Source organism: Myiozetetes cayanensis, unplaced genomic scaffold (assembly GCF_022539395.1).
Source record: "Myiozetetes cayanensis isolate MyiCay16 unplaced genomic scaffold, myiCay2020 scf9, whole genome shotgun sequence".
In the NCBI taxonomy this organism is placed as follows: domain Eukaryota; kingdom Metazoa; phylum Chordata; class Aves; order Passeriformes; family Tyrannidae; genus Myiozetetes; species Myiozetetes cayanensis.
The window spans coordinates 11470172-11489381 of NW_026088185.1; the positions used below are offsets into that span (position 1 = coordinate 11470172).

Consider the following 19210-nt stretch of genomic DNA (forward strand, 5'->3'; position numbering starts at 1 on the left):
ATGTTGGACATTAGAAAGAAATTCTTCACAGACAGGGGATTAGATATTGGGATGGGCTGCTCAGGGAGGTGGTGGAATCGCTGTCCCTGGAGGTGTTTAGGACAAGACTGGACACGGCACTTAAGTGCCCCGGTCTAACTGACATGGTGGTGGTTGGTCTTAGGTTGGACTCGATGATCCCAGAGGCCTTTCCAACCTCACTGATTCTGTGACTTGCCTGAGTTCCCTGAGGGAGAGCAGTAGGTGTTACGGCCAGTGCGTGTAGCGGAGCTCACAGGGACAAAGATAACGGGGGCTTGAACTAGAGGACGAGGCAGAAGCTCCGGGGTGTCTGACAGGCAGGCCACGGAGTTCAAAGCTGATGCAATCTCAGAGTCTGCTAAACATTTTTTTTCTTGTTGTTATAGGCGGTTTTTGTGATTCCCGAGCTGACGCCTCCCTGCTGACAGCCTCTCTGACAGACAAACCGCCTGGGGGGCTGTTCGCCGCCTTCCCGCGGCCTTCCCGGGAAGGTCCGCCGAGGCCTTCCCCGTCTCACGGAGCCGCTCCGAGTCCATCTCCCCTCGCCGAGGCGGTGCCCTCCGCCCCGGCGGCGCCCGGAGCCCCGCGCCCCCTCCCGCAGCCCTGCGGAGCTCCGCCCGGGCGGGCCCGCTCTGCCTACCTGGAGCCACCTCTATGGTGCGGGGCGGGGCCGGGCGGCGGGGGCGGCGCGGCGGGACGGGCGCCCGGGCCGGCGGCGGCAGCGACTCCCCTTTGTGTCTGGAGCTGCCCGTGCTGTTGGGGCGGGCGGGCGAGAGGGGGCGCGGGCGGCGGCGGAGCTCCGGCCCTCGCTCGGCTCCCGCCCGCAGCCGGCGGCGGGCAGGGGAAGGAGGCGGAGCGGCCCCTCGCCGGCGAGCCCGGCGCGGGGGGAGGAAGGCGCTGGCAGCGCGGAGAGGCTGAGCCGAGACCGGAGGGAGGAGGCCGGGCCGGGCTGCCCGGCGCTGTGGAAACTCGGGGCGGGCGGCGGAGGAGGGGAAGGGCCTTCGCCCGCGGAGAGCAGCCGGGTGCGCTCGCAGCTGGAGTCACCGAGGAGGGGCCTCGCCGCCCCGGACCCCACCTTTGTCGGGGTGGCCGGGGGTGGCGTCGGTGCTGCGGCGGGGGCCGGGGCAGCGCGGAGGAGCCCGCCCGGCGCGGGAGGCAGATGGGCCGGGATGCGGCCGCAGCCCTCGCCGTGAGAGCGGCGGGTCTCGCCGCCGCCTTCCCCGGAGCGTGAGGAAGCGAGGAGGGGCGGCCAGAGGACAGAGACCTTTGCCGGGATGGGACGCGGCGCTGCCGTGAGCCCGTAGCTCGCCCTCCGTGCCCGGGCCAGCCCGCGGGGGCCGCGCTGACTGACACCGCTGTGGGCGCGTCTGGATATGTTCCCTTCCCAACCGGGCTCTTTCTTCGATGTCGTGAAGCTGCGTGGGAAATAGCCCGGTTCCCAGCGGGGTCGGGAGAGTGCCGCCGTCCTCCCCGGCGGGGGAGATGCCTCGGGGCTGGGAGGCAGAGCCAGGCGCTTCCCCCGTGTCCGCCGAGCGCTGCCCGCTCCCCAGGCATGAAGGCAGGCGGCTGTAATGGAGTAAGAGCGAAGACGGCTCCCCTCATCTGCCATTTGCCCTTCCAGGCGGGATTGTAAACCGAGAGAGTTGAGGAAGGCTGTGCGAAAGGAGGAGGAATTTCCTCTCGTCGGGTTTTTGGGTTTATTACCCCCCCCTTTTTTTTTTTTTCTTTTTCCCCCTCCTCCTGGCTCGAACTGTGGCTTGCCCAGGTATGCCTGCCTCACTGCAGCACCTTGTGCTGGTGCTCCTGCTCTCCAGTGCCACCCTGCTGCTCGGCACTGCGGCTGGTGAGTAGCCACTGGGTGGAACGAACTGGCCATTTTGGCAGCGGGAAGGGGGTGGGGTCCGCTGGTATTTGGGCGCATCTGTGTCTCCTCTCCTTACAGAGTGGTGTGCATCTATTTCAGCGGCGAAGCCTGATAAAAGTTTTGAAATCCCGATACGTTAAGTGTCTCGGGGAATAAAATGCTGCTTTATTGTGTAAATGAACTTGACCTGCACTCAAGAAGCATGCTTTGCCTAGATCTGCATCTCTTGTCTAATAACTTACTTCAGTTTTGGAAATATATATAATCTTTTTGTTTTGCATACCTCGCCCTTTGTAAGGTAATGCGGGAATTTTTAATATATATTTTAATCTGCAGCAGAGCTGTGCCTGTTTTTGCTGTGGGATCTTCGGGCACAGCCATTTTTAATTTTATCAGCATCGGTGCTTCTATGGGCCTTAAACATGTGCTGCACTTCTATAACAGACTTACTGTAATGTGTAATTTTTTTTTTTCTTGGAGGAGAGATCTAAAGCAAAAATGTAACTATTTCTATTGTCACTTGTGTTTATAGAACAATAAGACAAAACACTGTTGAGGAATGCCGAAAGGTCTTGAAGAGTACTCTTTTTTTTTAATAACAAGAAGTTGAAAACAACAAGCAGACATGCTAAGAGCATCCTTACTCATATTCTTGGACACTCTAGTCCTATTTTTTATTGTGTTCGGAAGCTCGGTGTTAGATATGTAGGGTACTGGAAGAGGGATGTGTATTGGTCTGGCATCCTTTGCTTTTCTGTCACGGTGACAGATTAGCATGTTGGAGCCTTCTGAGTGTTACCCAGCTTTGTTAGGCAGTAATACCAATTGTTCTTGCAGTATGCGTTTTCCAGCAGTTTTGGAAGACTCCTACGACTTTTGTGTCGTTTTACCGATCGACATCCAATTCGCAGTGCTTGTGTTTTTTTAAGTGTTATTTTGTAATCTGCTGTGTATAGTTCATAAGTGAATTTTCGTAAAAAAAATTGCTGAATCTTACTGACATGACCGAACAAGCTGATGGTAGTTTGCATATTATATTTCAGTGAGGTCTTCAAATTTATTTGTCAAAGTTGAAGATACTTGGTGTCATTATTAGGAAAATCCTGTAAATGACACACGTTTAGGCAGTTTCTTCATCACTGACTGGATAGTCCCTGATTTTCTTGCTTCTGCCTATAAAGAGGTCTCTTTCAGGAAGATATTTAAATGAAAAGCTTGATGTTGCCTATATCATCCTGACCTTTGACTGCCATTATTTTAGATTGATGTCTGCAGCGTCTCTCTGTGGTAGTTTCTGAGGAGTGTTTTTATTTTTTTTCCGGTTTTTTTTCCCGGCTTTAGCCGGGGGAAGGGACTTCTGAAGGTCAAAAATCTTGGGTTTAGAGCACACATGAATCAAGAATGCCCAGCATCTCAACTTTTCTTTCAAATGTATTTTTAAACAAGTGTAGGCTTTTTTTCCCGTTTGTGAAAACTTCAGTGCCCTGATGAAGGAGAAGGTTACTGAAGGAGCAAGTACGGATTTGTAGCAGGCCAAGGGCTGGGCAGGTGCGGTAGGAGCCCATCTGCACGGTTTTGCCAATTCACCTCGATTCTGACCTGGCAACAGCATTCCCAGTATTTCGGTTCTGGTTTTGCCTTTCTAAAAGGGTATTAACGATGCCAGCTTGGTTGGTTGTTTTGTGAATAGGAACCTATTTTCCCATTGTGATTTATTTCTTAATTGTGCAGTTTTAACTATTCTCGTTTTAAAAAACCTTGGTCATAATCCTCTGTAAGAGTAATTACATGGATGATTTGAGCTTTAGTTAAAGAATCTAATGGATGATTTTAAGTTTACACTGCATTTCAGAAAAAAAATGTCTATACATGGGGAAGCTACACTAATGTGTAATTCTGCCCTTTTATGTTCATGAAAGAGCCAACACTCTTTCTTCTCTTCCCCTCCCCCAAAGCATGAACTGCATGCTCCCATCAGAGTGAAAATGCTGCCTTTGTAGCTTTGAAACCCCCTATTAATTCTTACTTCGGATTAGTGAATGGATACTATATCTCAGCAGTGTACAGAACTGAGTGTTTATAAATGCAAAATCATGACATCAGAGGGAAACTATTTTCATAACAGGTTTTTAAGTTTCTGTCTGGAGGAGAATATCTGGACCTCTTTGGAGAGAGCTCCACAAGGACCTGGGCTTAGTATGGACAGGAAAGGGAAGATGAAAAGATGCATAAAGAGGATGACCACACACCAAAAAAATCTTACGGTGGGGCTGGAGATGATAGTTCCACTCATAATCTAGAATATGAACGAAGGAGGAAGGTGGTTCTTCCTTCAGTTTTGTAACTGAAGATATACTAAAAAGCTAGCTCTAGATTCAGTAATATTTGCTGATTATCAGGAGGAAAATAATACTGGCTTCCTTCATAAAATACAGATCTTAACAGTTATCTGGTAACTCTGTATTTAAATCATGTAATAGTCCTTGTAAGGAGATAGGCTACAGTGAGGACGTTTTACTGATAATGGTCTTAGGCAGAGCTTTAATAAGTAGTATTGGACAAAAATGGTTTGTGCCTCTTTGTTCTTTACTTCTCAAGTTATTTGAAATACCTATTTCTAAATCCTTTGTTCAGAACTATGATAAATATTTATATGCCTATAAATGGCAGAGTATTCTGATGTGTTAATCATGGGGGTTTGTACCTGAAGAGGTGTTTGGTGAACCTTTGAGCTCTTGCCCAGTATTGCTAAAGAATTTTGTTTGGGTGTTCATATGGACCAGATATTAAAGATATAATTGTTCCTCATTTCACTTGCTTGCGTTCTGCGATATGCAATACTAAACCACTTTTCCTTCTTTATACGTGGTCGGGGTAGACAGCATTCCATTGTCTAATGTGTAAATTATTTGTGGGAAGTATAAAGTGAAAATTAAAGCAAACAGAATATGGTTTTATCTTTGGGAATATTTCCATAAATCTGTATCTGTGTGGTTCATTGGGGCTGTAAGAATTGAAGTGTGTAAGGGATGGGATAGAGATTGAAATATTTTTTTTTAACGATCATTTTAATTATTAATTAAAATGAGCGAGCAGAAGCATCTTTATCTAATTCTGTCATGCCAGTTAAAGTTACTTTAGTATCTCAACATAATTTTTTTGAAATATGAAATGTGTGACATGAGGAAAAGCCTCCTTTAGCTATCCAACTCAGTTCTTCTAATTCAGTGTTTTGAATTACTCTGTGCATCTTGCCTGTATAAGTGGTTTTTCTAAACCTACCTGCACCCCAATTTCTACTTATTTACTATAGCTATACCCATTGTTTATGGCTTATTCAGATGAAATCTAAAAATTAAATTTATTTTTCTCTTTGTCTTGGGAGCTGTCTCAGAAATACTAACCTAGGAGATGGAGACAAGGCTGTTTGCTTGAGGAGCACACTGGTATGGCTGATGGATAACCTCACGTACAAGCACAGCCTGTGGGCCAGACTGGGGCTTCAGTAGCTGCCTAATTGTGTAAAGAAAGCCCAGGATCCTGCACAGAGCTGTTCCCCTCACTGAGGAGAGCCCCTTTTCCATTAGGTGTATCAGCCTCTGGGAACCTCTGTGATATTTCAGCTAAGCTGCTTCCAGTGCCCAAGCAAACTTGAGTGCTTGGGTTCTGCACCATGCAGCGTAGGCACAGCCTGGGAGGAAATGGAAGCTGTGCTCTTCTGATGAACCAAAATTTCAAACCCCGAGACACTGCACAGATACCTCCCTTCTACCCTCAAAGGAACCACATATAAGGGGTTGGCTGAATTGTCTGCCTGCCCTTCTCTGATGAAGGCAGGCAAACCTCACTTCCCCCTGGACAAAGAGGGAAGCATTACTCTATTTCTTACAATTATCCCTATGGTGACGTTCGTTGAAGTGGTTGTTTTGATAGCACCTCTCTAGCACTTATTTCTCTAAAAAATAATTTGTTCACTTTTACATTGTTGCCTCCCCCCTCCTTTTTATATCCCATTAAGTATTTCTCGGTAGTCTGTGTAGTCAGTGGCATTGTTTCCTTGGCAGTTACCACTTTCCTCCGCCTTTCTCACCGAAGAGACGAGAAAGTTGCTATGTTGGGTTCTTCAGAAATGTTTTATTCCTAACAGCAGAGTGCTCGGCACTGGAGCTGTATTGTGTTTGGACTCAGTCTGGCTGTGCCATGAAAATGTGCTGTCATTTTCTGGGCAGAATCTAACTTCATAGCCAGGGTTGTGAGTTGAGTGTAAAGTTTCATTCGGAACAAAATGTTTATGCCCTGAATAAAACAGGCTGGGTGATGGTTTGTGTTGGGTAGGACTGGAATCTGTGCATAGCTTACAGGCAGCAAGTATTAATTTTATTAAGCTTGTAGACTTAGTGGAGCTGCTCACTGCTTGAATTTGAATTGTAAAAATAAGTGAAATACAAGAACTGTTTTCCAAAAGACTGATATTTTCAGTATGCAGACTGATTTTCTGTGGGGTGGTTTTTATTGTTTTGTTGTTGTTGTTTGGTTGCTTTTTTTATTTGTTTGGGGGTGGGTTTTTTTTCTTTTTCCTTTTTCTTGTTTTTCTCTGAAACATACATTCACAGAAACATAAGGCTGGAAGTGACTTCTCCTCTGTTTCCTCCATGGTCTGGTTGTGTGAGTACAGATAATAATGTCTGTCTAACATCTCTAAAATCTCCTGCAAAGAGGGATTTCACAGGCTGTCTGGGTAGTCTGTCCTGTTACAGTGCTTAATTATCATCATGTTTTTCATAATGCAACAGTAGTAGGTTTTTTTTTCCTCCCTTCTTTTCTAATGCAAGATTGTTTAAGATATGCCTTAATTAATATGTGGCAATCCACCTGAAAATGTAGTGTGGAGTGCACACATAGACAATTGCCAGGGAATATCACTCGTGATAAGTTCCTGTATTGAAGTCCAGTGCCTTGAGCTTGGCTACAGGAATTTTTGATGGAAGCCTTGAGTTGACCATTAGTGTTTTAAAATGCAATTATTGCAATTTCTGAAAACTCCTTTTATAAAAGAGTTCCTAAATTTCGGCTTCTGCTGGTGCTTTCCTGACTCAAGGGGTCTGTTAATCTGTTCACTGCAGAGCTGGAAGCTTGGCTGAGCAGCAGGAGTGGAATCTGATAGGAGAGGTCAGTCTGAGGGTGTGACGAGGAGGAAGAAAGGCTGGGACAGGAGAGATTTGAAAGGATGAAGGATTCAGTCTGGTTTAGCTGTGGGATGAGAACCACGACGTGTTAGACAGCCAGACAGAGATAGTGTCTAAACTTTTGTCAGAGTTGTTTGGAGAATGAGTGGAATGAAGCTTTTGCGGCGGAGGGAGAAAGAAGGCATAGTTGTAGGTAACAGTTTTGAAGATTTCTGTTCCCTTTTGTGAGAAGGAATGGGACCCAATCATTTAGATGCTGCCTTTACCCTCCTCCCTTTCTCTCAGTTTTGTAAGTTTGGAAACCACAGGGTTTTGGGTGGTGATGGCATTTTGTTCCAAGTCACTGGGATGTGTCAGTTTTGTCAATTGCCTTCTTGAGTTTGCATCAAATTGTGTGGTTTTTTTGAACTCTAAATGTATCTACCTTCTGCATCTCTCACTACTCTGTATTTTCTCTTTGGTTTATTATTTCTATGAGAGAAGGAAGTAAAAATAGGCAATTTGGACACAGAACACACACATTTACAGTGGTGAAGCCTTCCATCTCCACATCTGAATCTGCTGGCCAATTTCAGCCAGATGTGAAAGATGCTGAAAGTCTGGAAAGATTAATTTGCTACTGTTTTCATGACAATTAGGAACTGAATAGGGGAGACAGTTCCAAGACAGAGGTTTCCCAAGGGGAAGGAGGAGCAGAACTCAGCCCAGGTAATTTTTTTTGCTTAAAACTGGCTGCCCAGTCAGGGCAGGGATGCTGGCAAGTGTGTTAGTATGTACACTGTTCTGGACTAAGCACAGTATATTTTGTCCTCTGTTCACTCAGCACATCATAGGAGACCTGAGGGAAAATGGGGGAACTCTTTTGTAGGAAGTGTGGGAGTTGGCTAAGAAGTGTGGGATAAGGGTCACATTTACAGGCAATTAGTTCACTGCTTGTGGAACAGCTGGTGTTTCTGAGACAATGTAGTAGCCAATTTTTTTGACTGAACTTGCAAAACAATGCCCAAATCACCTTACTGAATGGCTATCATCCGTTTATGAACTTCACGGTGTGTATGAGTAACTTGTACGGTATGCATTGTTTTTCAAACTGGATTTGACTACACTGTAGTTCAGACATCTGACACATGAAGCTTCCTTATGATCTTCTTTCAGCAGTGCTGCAACTTAGACTTTTCCTGTGGTCCCTTTGAATGTTTTTGCTATGTATTATACTTGCTTCAATCCGTGAAGTGCATGAAACATAGTTTTATTATTTGTTTAAGCAGGAGTAGTGGAAAGGCATGTAGTTTCACCTTCTGGGCTGGAGTAAATGGCAGACAATGACCCAGGCAGTGGTACAGGGAACCTCTGATCTTCTGTCCTGACTGCCAACAGCGAGTGGGCAAGGTAATGCTATCAGTGGTGCACAGCAGCTCTTACTATTACACGTAACCAAAAACTGATACTTACTTCATTTATGCTCCTTTTTCTACTATAATAGTTTTTCTATTTTGAGTTTGAGCAGGATGGGTGTAAGAACATGTACGTAAGAGGCGGGTTTTTTTTGTAGTGAGGTGACTGTCAGTGTGATCGAAGGTCATGTATGTTAATTGGGCTCCTTAGTTTATACATTAGAGAATGCAGCACTTAATTAATATCAAAGTGTTGGGCGTTGGCAGTGTCATCTCTCAAGCTCGTCATTCTTGACGTGAAGAGCACTTCCCTCTGCATAAGTCACAAAGGTCAGGTTTACCTGGTGTGAGAAGCTTTAACGTGGTTCAGGGACTAGAACAACTGACTAAACATGCTCTCCTGCTCTTGCTTTTGCCTTATGAGACTTCCTCAGAATGGTTTGGTTTCTGTTAAAAAGAAAACATTTTATTTCTGCAACCAAAGCAGCAGATACTTGGAACAAAACTCCTAGACCATCCATATTAGAGAACCTTAATTAGATTTTTTCCGAGAATTTAAGCTAATCCACAATCTTTTGCTATTCTGAATTTTTGTTACACTTGAAAAACATGTAACCAGGGAAAATAGTGGGCTTTGTTACTATTAAAGCTGTTTTCTATTGTAATGATTGTGTTAAATAAATGATCTTACAGCAGTATGTTTAGCAGTCCACTGTAAATAATGCTTGTTTTTGTTAGTGATGGAGTGGTTCTGTTGTAGTTAGTTTGTTGCTGAACTTACTTGAAAATTGTTCCTTCCTTCTGGTGCTGTCCTTCACAGAGAAGTCAGCAAAGCTGATTTCATTGAGAGGCTTTGTGTACCTTCTAAGCTGCAAAAATCTTGGTGTGAACATAGATAATGTGCTATATGCTCTGAACTTTTGTCAGTCCTTTTATATGTTTAAAACCTAAACACTAGGAATTGTTTCTCTATGTTTATTTGCAGATAAAAATGTTAGCTGAAAATTAGAGGTGTTTTTAAATGATTACCAGTTCTTAAATATAAATTTTTATTATATTTAGCTGTCTGAGATATGCATGGTATGTGGAGCCAGTATAGTAAGCTGAGGAAAACTAAGGTTGTAGTAGGAAAATTGTAGCACCTATCTTTTTAGTTAGACAGTGGCACTGCCATATATATGCAAAGCAGGCACTCAGCCCAAGAACAGGCTTTCTGTATTAAAATAATTTCAGTTGCAATCAGAGAAGGCTAAAAGGAACCCTGTAATGAAGTTCGTCTGGATGCCGCTGTGGTGCCGGTCTCTTCTGTGTGCATGTTTGAAGTTCTTTTCCTTCATTTCTCTCTGTAATGGCCCAGGCCAGGGAGCTGCAGCCTGAGCAGCTGCCAGGATTGAAATAACCACCCAGGCCTGGGCTCTGCCAGTGACAGGAGACAGGGGTGCACACTCCTGTCTCGCTGGGCTTCCTCCTGGTGTTGGAGCAGGACTCACTGAGAAGTGGAAGAACTTGTTCCAGCCTTCTGTGCTATTCTTACTTGGCTTTGCAGGCAGGGATGAATGACTCAGTGAATCTAAATGAGTGAAAAAAGATGTGGAAGCAGTAGGATAAATCATTCCTCATGCCCACTGCAGCAGTATTTGGAACTCTGTAAACTTTTTTTTTTTTTTTTTAATAGAACAAATGCAAATCCCCAATTCTAGTGTGTATTGCATAGATACAGTGAAGATGACTTGTAACATGTAATACAAACATACATGTACGTATGTGTGCATGTGCCTGTATGTGTACGTATCCTTATATACTCACTATGTTACCAAAATTAACACAGCAATATGCTTCCACTGCTAAACCCTAATAATATTTTAATATTGGCAAATTTGGTATTTGCACGGTGTTCTTAGTTTCCAAAAACTCCTTATAAACTACTTGTTTTGTATGATGGGTAAACTTTACACTTATTAATTACATCCAGATTCTATCAGGACCTGTTAAATAATTTCTCTTTTGGTTATGCTAAGATGAATCTGGCCTAATTAAATTTTAGTTAAATTTAATCTGTAGTAGTTAATGCTGTTGCAGCAGAACACAATTATTTGGTCACAGTTGTTTCAGGTTGGTTTAGGTAAGAATTTTAAATCTAGTTAATACTTTTCCTGAGCTATTCCATATAGAATTAGAACTATTGAACGTGGCAAATAGAGAGACTTTCTTTGCTTTATTGTTTCCTGTCAGAGAAATAATGAAGCTGTCAGCAAATTCAACTTCCCTTATTTTAAGAAATAGTGGAATAGAATGTTTGTGTCCAAAACAAATAACCCCCTAATTACTATTTTACTAATCTGTAAGCAGACTATATAACACTACTTAAAATTTGAATATGTGGCCTTTGGGTACAGGAATACACAGTCCATGTATGACATGACATAGTAAATGAATTGTAAAAATGGAGAGAAGGTGTGAAGAAGGAAGACTAGTGATACCATAATAATACAACTCAAACAACTCTGTGGTTTCACTTTGAGAATGTAACAATGTTTTTTTCTCACTTTCTTGTGTGCAGAGAAAAAAATATTAGTGAGGTCCTAAGGCACTCGAATAATAAGCGGTGCCATAATATATGATACTGGTGAGAATATTCTGAGCAGGAGTCACTTCACTGAGGAAATGTAGAGGTGTTTGAGAGGGGATGTGCTAAAAGGGATGTTGAATTGGGTCCTCTTCAGGAATGGAAGAGTTAAATGGGAAAACAACTATTGAAATGTTATGTACTTTGAAGCAGTCATCAAAACAGTCTTTCATCTTGAAGAAGTGAAGGTCTGCAAAAGGAGGCAGATATTGTCAAAGGGATATCTTTGCCCACAACTCGATTTTCTTGACTGGTTTTGGAAGAGTGGGAGAAGGGTCAGTAACAAAAGAGCTGAGCTGACAACATAACGGGGCATGCAGAAAAATAAAAAATGGGCTTTTAGTGTGGCATAAACAAAACTGGGAACAGCGTTGTGATCCAATAACGAGGGAAGATAGGTGGAAAAGTAAATAAAGCTCTACAGTTAATTAAGGTTCTCATTAAAAACCGAGGGACTGATGGTGAAGAACAGTGAATTGTGTGTAGCACACAGGGCAGTGTGCATTGTACTCTTACTGCTTCTGTATGTCCTGTTTCAGAAAGAAGCTTGCAGTAAGAAAGCATCTGAAATTGCCTGTAAATCTAGAATATGTCCCTCAGAATTCTGTCTGAACTGCACTGTGTGTGGCCAGTGCTCAACAACATAGCAGCCACAGGTTTTTGTTTGAACTGCTGGGAATGTAAAGAAACAGATGAAAACCAAAATTTCAACTTTTAAAAAATGGGTGTATGTGGCAAATAATGCAAAACTTTACTGAGCGTATTTTTACAGAGAGCTTGAATAATCCACAGTTGTATTAACTGAAACAAGAATTTGCTTAGAATCTCAATCCTTTTTATGATTTTGCCCCTTTTATTTGGTTAGGATTAACTTAGCATAAGATTTTTGTTAAATATTTGTGAAAACCAGGGCTTAATTTAAGTGACTGAATGGCTATGGGGCTTTATAAATAAGTACCTATGTTTTAATGTTGCTTTACCGCTAGCAAGAAGGGATACAGCTCCTCTTTGGTGGCAGGTTTCATGTATTTGTTGTGCATATGGTATCTTTTCTGCCAAGTTCAGGTCTTCAAATGTAGTTAAATCCATAGTTTTCAGACATCATGATTCAACATACATTTAACGATGCTGTTATATATCACTTCCAGACTTTCTGCAATATGTTCATGCATATAATGCAAAATAAAACCCCAAAGATGTCGACAGGCTTCTAATTAAAGATAAATCAAGATAATTCTAAATACTGAACTATTTTACTGTATCAACTAGCTTGTCTTCTGTATCTCATTACTGAGGGGAAAATGAAAATTTATGTGAATGTTCTGTATTTGAATGGAAATTTAAATAAGTAATTTTTCCCCTTCTGTGCTGATGTGGTGCTAGTAAAGAGCCTCTCAGCATTCCTTTTTTCACACAGTGTTGTGTTCATGCTATAAGCTTAAACCCAGAACCACTTTGGGACAAAGAAGATCAGCACAGTTACACTGTGTTTTCAGATTCTTATTATTCAAGGTGCTGTTGTAATCCCACCAGCCTTTTTAATATTCCAGTGTTCTGAATACTTTATTCTTTTGTTCAGATTTACAGTTAGTTCTTTGAACTTGACACAGATTTTGGAGATCAGACATTTTAGGGAGACTACCAGGAAACACTGAGAAGTAAGCCTATTGCAATATCCTTTCTTCTCCAGATAAAACTAGACATCCTGGCTGGATGTTTACCACTGGTATTACAGAACAAGGTATTTGTGTCTCGATTCTTTCCGAGATTTGCCCACCCTTCTCCACCCTTGGTTTTGTTATTCTTTTTAGGATGCTTAGGATAAGCACGTAATGAGTTTACCTTGATGTCACCGACATGTGCTTTCAACACATAACTGCAACTAAACAGTTTAAAATCTAGGAATACCACCTACAAACAGTTATTACATTTAGCTGAAATATTTAATAGCCCATGAGGCTGACGTGTGCGATGGAATCCGATAGTAAATTCCTTTGTGGCAATTACATAAAGCAGTTGGTTTCAGTGCCTAATTGATAACAGCGGGGCTGGCTTCACTTCCGCGAGGTGTGGGGGTACGAGGTGCAGAGGTAACTGCATTCCATCGAGTCTCAGTCTAGACAGGCACGAGAGAGCATCGTTCATCCTGTAGCAAACAAGGAGAGCTAAAGAGAGCTAATCACCTTCTTAAAAGTGACCTTGCAGCTGAAGAATGTGCTTTGGTGGGCACAGGGGAAAGCGAGCAGAGAGCTCAGCGCTATCACCAGCAATACACTTCCTAGAGTTAAAGGTCTTTGCTTGAAAGGCTGAGACCTGAACTGCGGAGTGTTGATGCTTTCTCATTTCATGGGGGGGGATGGTGGTGGTGGTGTGGTTTTTGAAAGAAATGGTTTAATGAATTGCTGTACAGTTAATTGTATTTGATTGAAGGAAAAGCTCATTATCTAGTTGAGGTGGGAGGAAGTTTGAAGTGCACTTTTATAGCAATAAGTATTAGGAAACACTATTAGAGAGTCACCTCCCTTTAACTGAAGAGTAATAGAGTGAGCTTTGACTTTTCCAAACAACGTTTAAAGGGAAAGGGCTTTTTTAATTGCATTTTGTCTTATTAAAGGGGATGACATAGCAAAATTCAGAGGCAAAGTGTGATGTGGCCCAAACTGAGCCCAGTTTAAAAAGTTCTACTGGATTTGTTAGCCTGAAAAATGTGGGAGCTACTGAGGACAGCGTGGAAAGGTATTTTCAAGTTTTCGTGGTGATGTGAGGACAAAGACTGAATAGCAGATGCCCCTGATAGCACAGGAGGCACAAGCAGTGGCAGCTTGAGGAGGATAAATGTTAAGAACTCTTGAACAAAGATAGATGTAAAGGAACAGGATGAGTTCAGATGGAAACCAGTTTGCCAGCTGCTTTGCTTTGATTGACTATATGCATGCTCCTAACCTGCAGTAAATGTTGAGATAGCTCTTGGAAAGACATTGTGAGCGTGCACATGCAGAGTTGCTGCAGGATAAGTTAAACAAATTATCATTGCAATTTCATATGTTATCTGGCTTTCATGGACATCACTCCTTCTCCCTTGTCAATTGTTCTGCTTGAGCAGATGATAATCCTGCAGATTAAGATCCAAGTAGAGCATTTAAAGGAGGGAAGATGCAAATGCATTTAGCAGAGAACGAGCACAATCCCGTAGATTTGTTTTCACTAGCAAAACCAGAATTACCTAAAGGCAGAGCATTAAAAATAAACATGAAATCAGTCATATAAACACCCAGAATGTCATGATAGCAACTCTCTGTCTGACCTTATTTCAGCTCCTTTGATTCAGTGCATAACTTTGACAGTTTTTTAAAGTATTTTTCTCTTCAGATATCTGCCTCATTTGGTGAAAAAAGGGATAATTTTAAGTTCTTGCAGAGAATAGAGTTTTGCAGTTGCAGACCTTCCTGCTTCTCTCTTCCCCTTGGATATTATATCCCCCAGTTCATAGGTAGTTTTTCACGTGTGCTTCTTTCCCAATATTCTCTCTTAATTTTCACTTATTGCCCTTATTTCAGTTATTGCAGAAAGACATTTTTATTTCCACTTGAGCATTGCTGTTTTATGCATTTCTTCTCTTCAGTGAAAAGAAATGAGCTGTATCATGTTACTAAAAAGAGATCTTTGATAAGTGCTCAGATCAACTGAGATGCATAAAGGAAGCGCAGAAGTCTGAAGTTTATTCTTCCCTAAAGAAATGCTGAGTTTCTCCGACTCTTTTGGTATGCTTTCAAAAAGTGGGGATCCTTCAGCTTTCTACTTTTTTTTGTCTTGCAGAACACAAACTGTGAGAATCTTGATTGACAGATCCCCTGTGAATGTATCATTTGTTCCGGGGGAGATGAAGTGGGGTGAGATTAGAGGCGGTGTAGGACGGTCACTGCCTACCTAAACTTAGCTCAGTATAGCCCAGGAGAGGTGGCTCATCCACTAAACTTCATTTAAACATGCATGAGCTTGAGTGAGTAATTAAGGAAGTGATTTCAGATATATATTTAAATAATGCTTTCAAAAGAATCATATGCTTTGGTTAAGGTTTGGGGAGAGGGCAGTTAAGGTAAATTGTGTGCAGAGCTTTCCAGTCCTTGAGGAATACACAGGTTCCATGCCACAGATCTCCAAACTATTTCTCCTACAGTGCATTTTATTAAAGGCTTCCAGGACCTTTGAAAGACAAGCTGGTAATATATTTTTTCACTGTGTGTAGAAGAAAACCAAAATTATTCTCAGCATTGTCAACTACTGTGTGGCAGGGGAGAGTGGGTGTGACAGTTCAAAAAGAAAATCATCATGCTCTCTTGGAGATCTGTATCTAATCATTAGTGTGATAGCAGATACCTTTCCTCGTAGTTCTGTTAGATTTATTTTGAATTCTCATCTTTGTGTTTGGAATTGTATTGTGCAAGACTGATGAGATCAGGCTTTGGAAGTTAGCTTAGAACTGCTGTAGCCATTGCTTGCTCTGCCCTTCCTATCCTTCCGGTTTTTATTCACCAAATGTATACAAATGTGAATACAAATACTGTCTTCATCTCAAGTGTTTCCGTTTGAGGAAGAAGACAGAGTTCCTTTCTCATGTCCCATACCTGGCATACAGTAGCATTTATCCTGTTCTGTTAAGGATTGCAGAAGACTTGGTTTAGCATATGATAATAAACCTCTCATAGCCTTAAAATAAATTGATTAATTAAATCAGAATTGAATGAGAGTCAGAGTTAACTAGGATTTGAGCAATGATACTCCTAGAGTCAAGCTCCTAAATTCCTCTTCAGTGATCCACCAAATATTTGCTTTTGGCTGTCAAGAGCTGACAGTTCATACAGCGCTGTCTGTCTCTGCAGATTCCTGTGCTCGAGTTAAAAGTGTCCCCACTGCAGGTGATCACACCAAGTAGTAGTACTTAAACAGCACCATCAAAATCTGTTTGTGTGAGGGCTGCATCCCCTTTTGCACTTACTTGTACACCAGCACCTTAAATCTGGATCCCCTGGCTGGCCTGCTGGTTCATGTTCAGGGCCCTGCCTAATTCAGGCTTGCTATTTCTGTGTTGGAACAGAAATAGCTGCATTCAAAGGTAAAGTTGCCTGCTGCCCTTGAGGGCAGAATTTGGTTTGGAAGCAGTATTTGGCTTTTGCTTTGAACCTGTGATGGTACTGAAGGCAGTGCATCGGTGCAAGCTGCAAGCCCAGATATTTTGTAAAAGCAGCTGAGGGAAAAGGAAATAGTAGTTACGGCTGCTGCGTAAGATGAAGAAAGGAAATGGGAGCCTCCCTTAAGTGCAGCCACTAAGCAGAATAGTTAAAAATAGCTGCTTTCCCCCTCTAAACAATTGTCTGAGTTGCTATAAATGTTGTTTTTTCTTGTGACGTGGAGACAAGTGTCATTCCCTGGGTGTTCTGTTGTGAAATACCAGTTGTGTTTTGAGAACTTGCTCTGCACAGGCCACTGATTATTGCAGTACAGATGTCTTAAAAAGAAAAAAAAGGCATTGAGGCCTCAGTGTGCAAAAGCATCACAGACTTAAAAACTATACAGCCAATGGATAGAAGGAGGGCCTTAGTGACACGAAGTATCTTGCTGCTGCTTAGTGTGCCACCATCAAAGAGGAACGGATATCTGGTTTGCTGGCTCCCGGTGAATTGTCATCCACTTCACCATCCTTTCATTACAATCCAAAACCGAGGTTGTTTTGAGATATCTCACAGTAGAAAGCTGGCTGTGGAAGCAATTGCACTAATTAAAGCTACTCTGCAGAGAAAAGTTGTGTAAAGTGGCAAAGCATACAACTATTAGAGACACCACTTTTAAATGAAAATTTTGGTTTTGGTAGGTTTAGAAATGTGTTTATAAGTGCTCAGTTTCAATTCTATAAATACAGTTCAAAAGAGAAAACATCATCATTTGGGAGTGTTTTACCTTGCATCTTAATTTACTGCTGTTTGAATTCTGCTTAGTTAAACTGAATTTTTATCGTCATTCCTGAGCACTCAATTTCATCAACTTGTTACCCCAAGCAGGCCACAGATTCCAAATATCTGTTGGTTTGTATCATCTACTCATGGTCTTTCTTTGATTGAGCTGTCCCTGAGATGTTTAATAAACAGCTCAGAAAGCTGGACAGATGACTAAATAGGGGTTTTTTGGTAGTATGTACAATTGCTCAACTACTTGAATATATTTTAATGACGCAGCAAAAAAAGTGTTTATTTGGTAGGCACATGGTGGATGTTCCTTATTTTAGATGAAAGTGAATTTCTAATCTTAAACTGTGTCTAAATTAGCAATTCCAAGTGTCTGTACCCTGACATGCTTTCACTGCTTTTCTTAGAAGCAACACTTAACTAGAATGTTCCCTATGTGACTTTTTTTTCCCCTTTCCTTTTGACAGTGAGTATACTTGGGTTTTTTATTGCAAGAAACAACAAAGTGTAGGGACACGAGCACATTGCTGCAATGACTTCTATTTCCTTTTTTTCCCATATTTATGTATTTCTTTTGTATTTTTTTCACTTTTTTCTTTCTTCTGTCCAGTATTCTCCAGGTGCCTGTTCTGCCTGTGTAGAAGAGAGAAGTAATCTGAGCCTTAGTACATGAAGAATTATTCTGAGCCCTGCCTTCCCTGTAGATATTAAGAAACTTCTAGGCTCAGAGGACTTTTAAATGAACATATGAAATCCTGAGAGGGTTTTCTGTTAACCTTTTCTGAAGCAATTATTTTTTCACGTCTCAAGTAATGAGTTTAGTGCGAGGGAATCCAGTGGGCTACTATCTGAGAATCAATAAAAGCAGATTATATAGATTTACTCAGATATTGCCAATTTCTCAGTGGTGTTTGGTGAATTTTAATATATCTATATAATGAAACTTTAACATAGTTGTGGCTGTTGTTTTTTTTTTTTCCTGTAATCAACTGATTTCCATTCCCTTTGTATTTGTAATAGCCACTGCTTTTGCTAATAGTGAGCTTTGTAATTTTCCTTAAGGCTTTTTATATATGTGAGAGAGAGCTCGGGATGAATATGGTCTTAAAATGAGTGACTTTGAAATGAGGAGACAATATTTCGAGTCATCTTAGGACAGTTGGAACTTTGAGCATCCAAGTTCCAGCAGTTCCAAGTTCCAAAAAGGAGCATGTAGTGTTATTAGATTCCTGAATTAAAATACTCTGGTTGCCAAACCTTACACTATTGCCATGTTATGAAAGAACCACGGACACTGAGCTATCGTTTCTCTGCTGTGGGAGAAACATGCTAACTAGGAGCAGATTTCAAACTATATTAATGAAAAAGATAAGAGATCTGTAACAGAAAAGGTTATTTCAATAGTTTAGTACTTTTAAGCACACGAAAATTTAGTGAGGTGCAAGAATGCTGATAATATAATTGGAGATTAACTTTTTTCCTTCCTAATTTTCCTGTGTGACTGGATGGCTAAAGCACTAGGCGAGTGTGAAGAATGAATCCTCCTCACAAGGGCCATGGAATAAAGATCTCTTTAACCACATAAAAACCCATTCATTTGAGTTAGGTACTGGAAAAGGTTGGACAGAGAGAAATTGTTCTTTGCTTTAAGTTTGTAGATTTCTTAGTAAATCTAAGGAGTAGATTTTTGATGACAGCCTGACACATGCACACTGTTGGTGTGTAATTATCTATCTCTGCCATAGTATGAACATGTTCCTTCTTCGAGGTCTGTTTCCCTTGTATGTAGCCTTGTTTGGTACCAAACACAGAGGAATCTGCAGTGAACCAATGAATTTAAAATACAGGGTGTCTTACCATTTTTATTTGTTGATGTAACTCTCTAAATACTGCTGAAGACAAATATGCAGTCTAGCATCCAGATACCCTGGTGAGAGCTTCCTGCAATAAGATAGGAAGAAATTAATTTAAAAAGAAAAAAAAACCAACCCACAACCCCAAAACTTTATATATCGAAAACAAGGTGTTATTAAAAGATCTCTTGCTTTGAACTTAGCAGTTTATTTCCTACAGTTTCTTGCTGCAATAATATTTTTTTCCTAGGCACAACATTGTGACCAGAATCATAAAATAAATGCCAGGGACCTGGAGGGTGAGAA

General features: G+C 41.7%; 1 protein-coding gene across 4 annotated transcripts in view; it reads left to right on the plus strand.

Annotated features, from left to right (window-relative positions):
* Window positions 1-1268: 1268 nt before the first annotated feature.
* The window catches only part of BMPR2 (bone morphogenetic protein receptor type 2), a 108256-nt gene continuing 90314 nt past the window's right edge, over window positions 1269-19210 (plus strand). For 2 of the 4 annotated variants that reach the window (XM_050340622.1, XM_050340624.1), the window contains exon 1: window positions 1269-1864. In XM_050340622.1, the coding sequence (XP_050196579.1) occupies window positions 1789-1864 (76 nt within the window). In that variant the 5' untranslated portion in view covers window positions 1269-1788. The remainder of the gene's footprint in view (window positions 1865-19210) is intronic. The other 2 variants (XM_050340621.1, XM_050340620.1) reach the window with 2 other exon arrangements.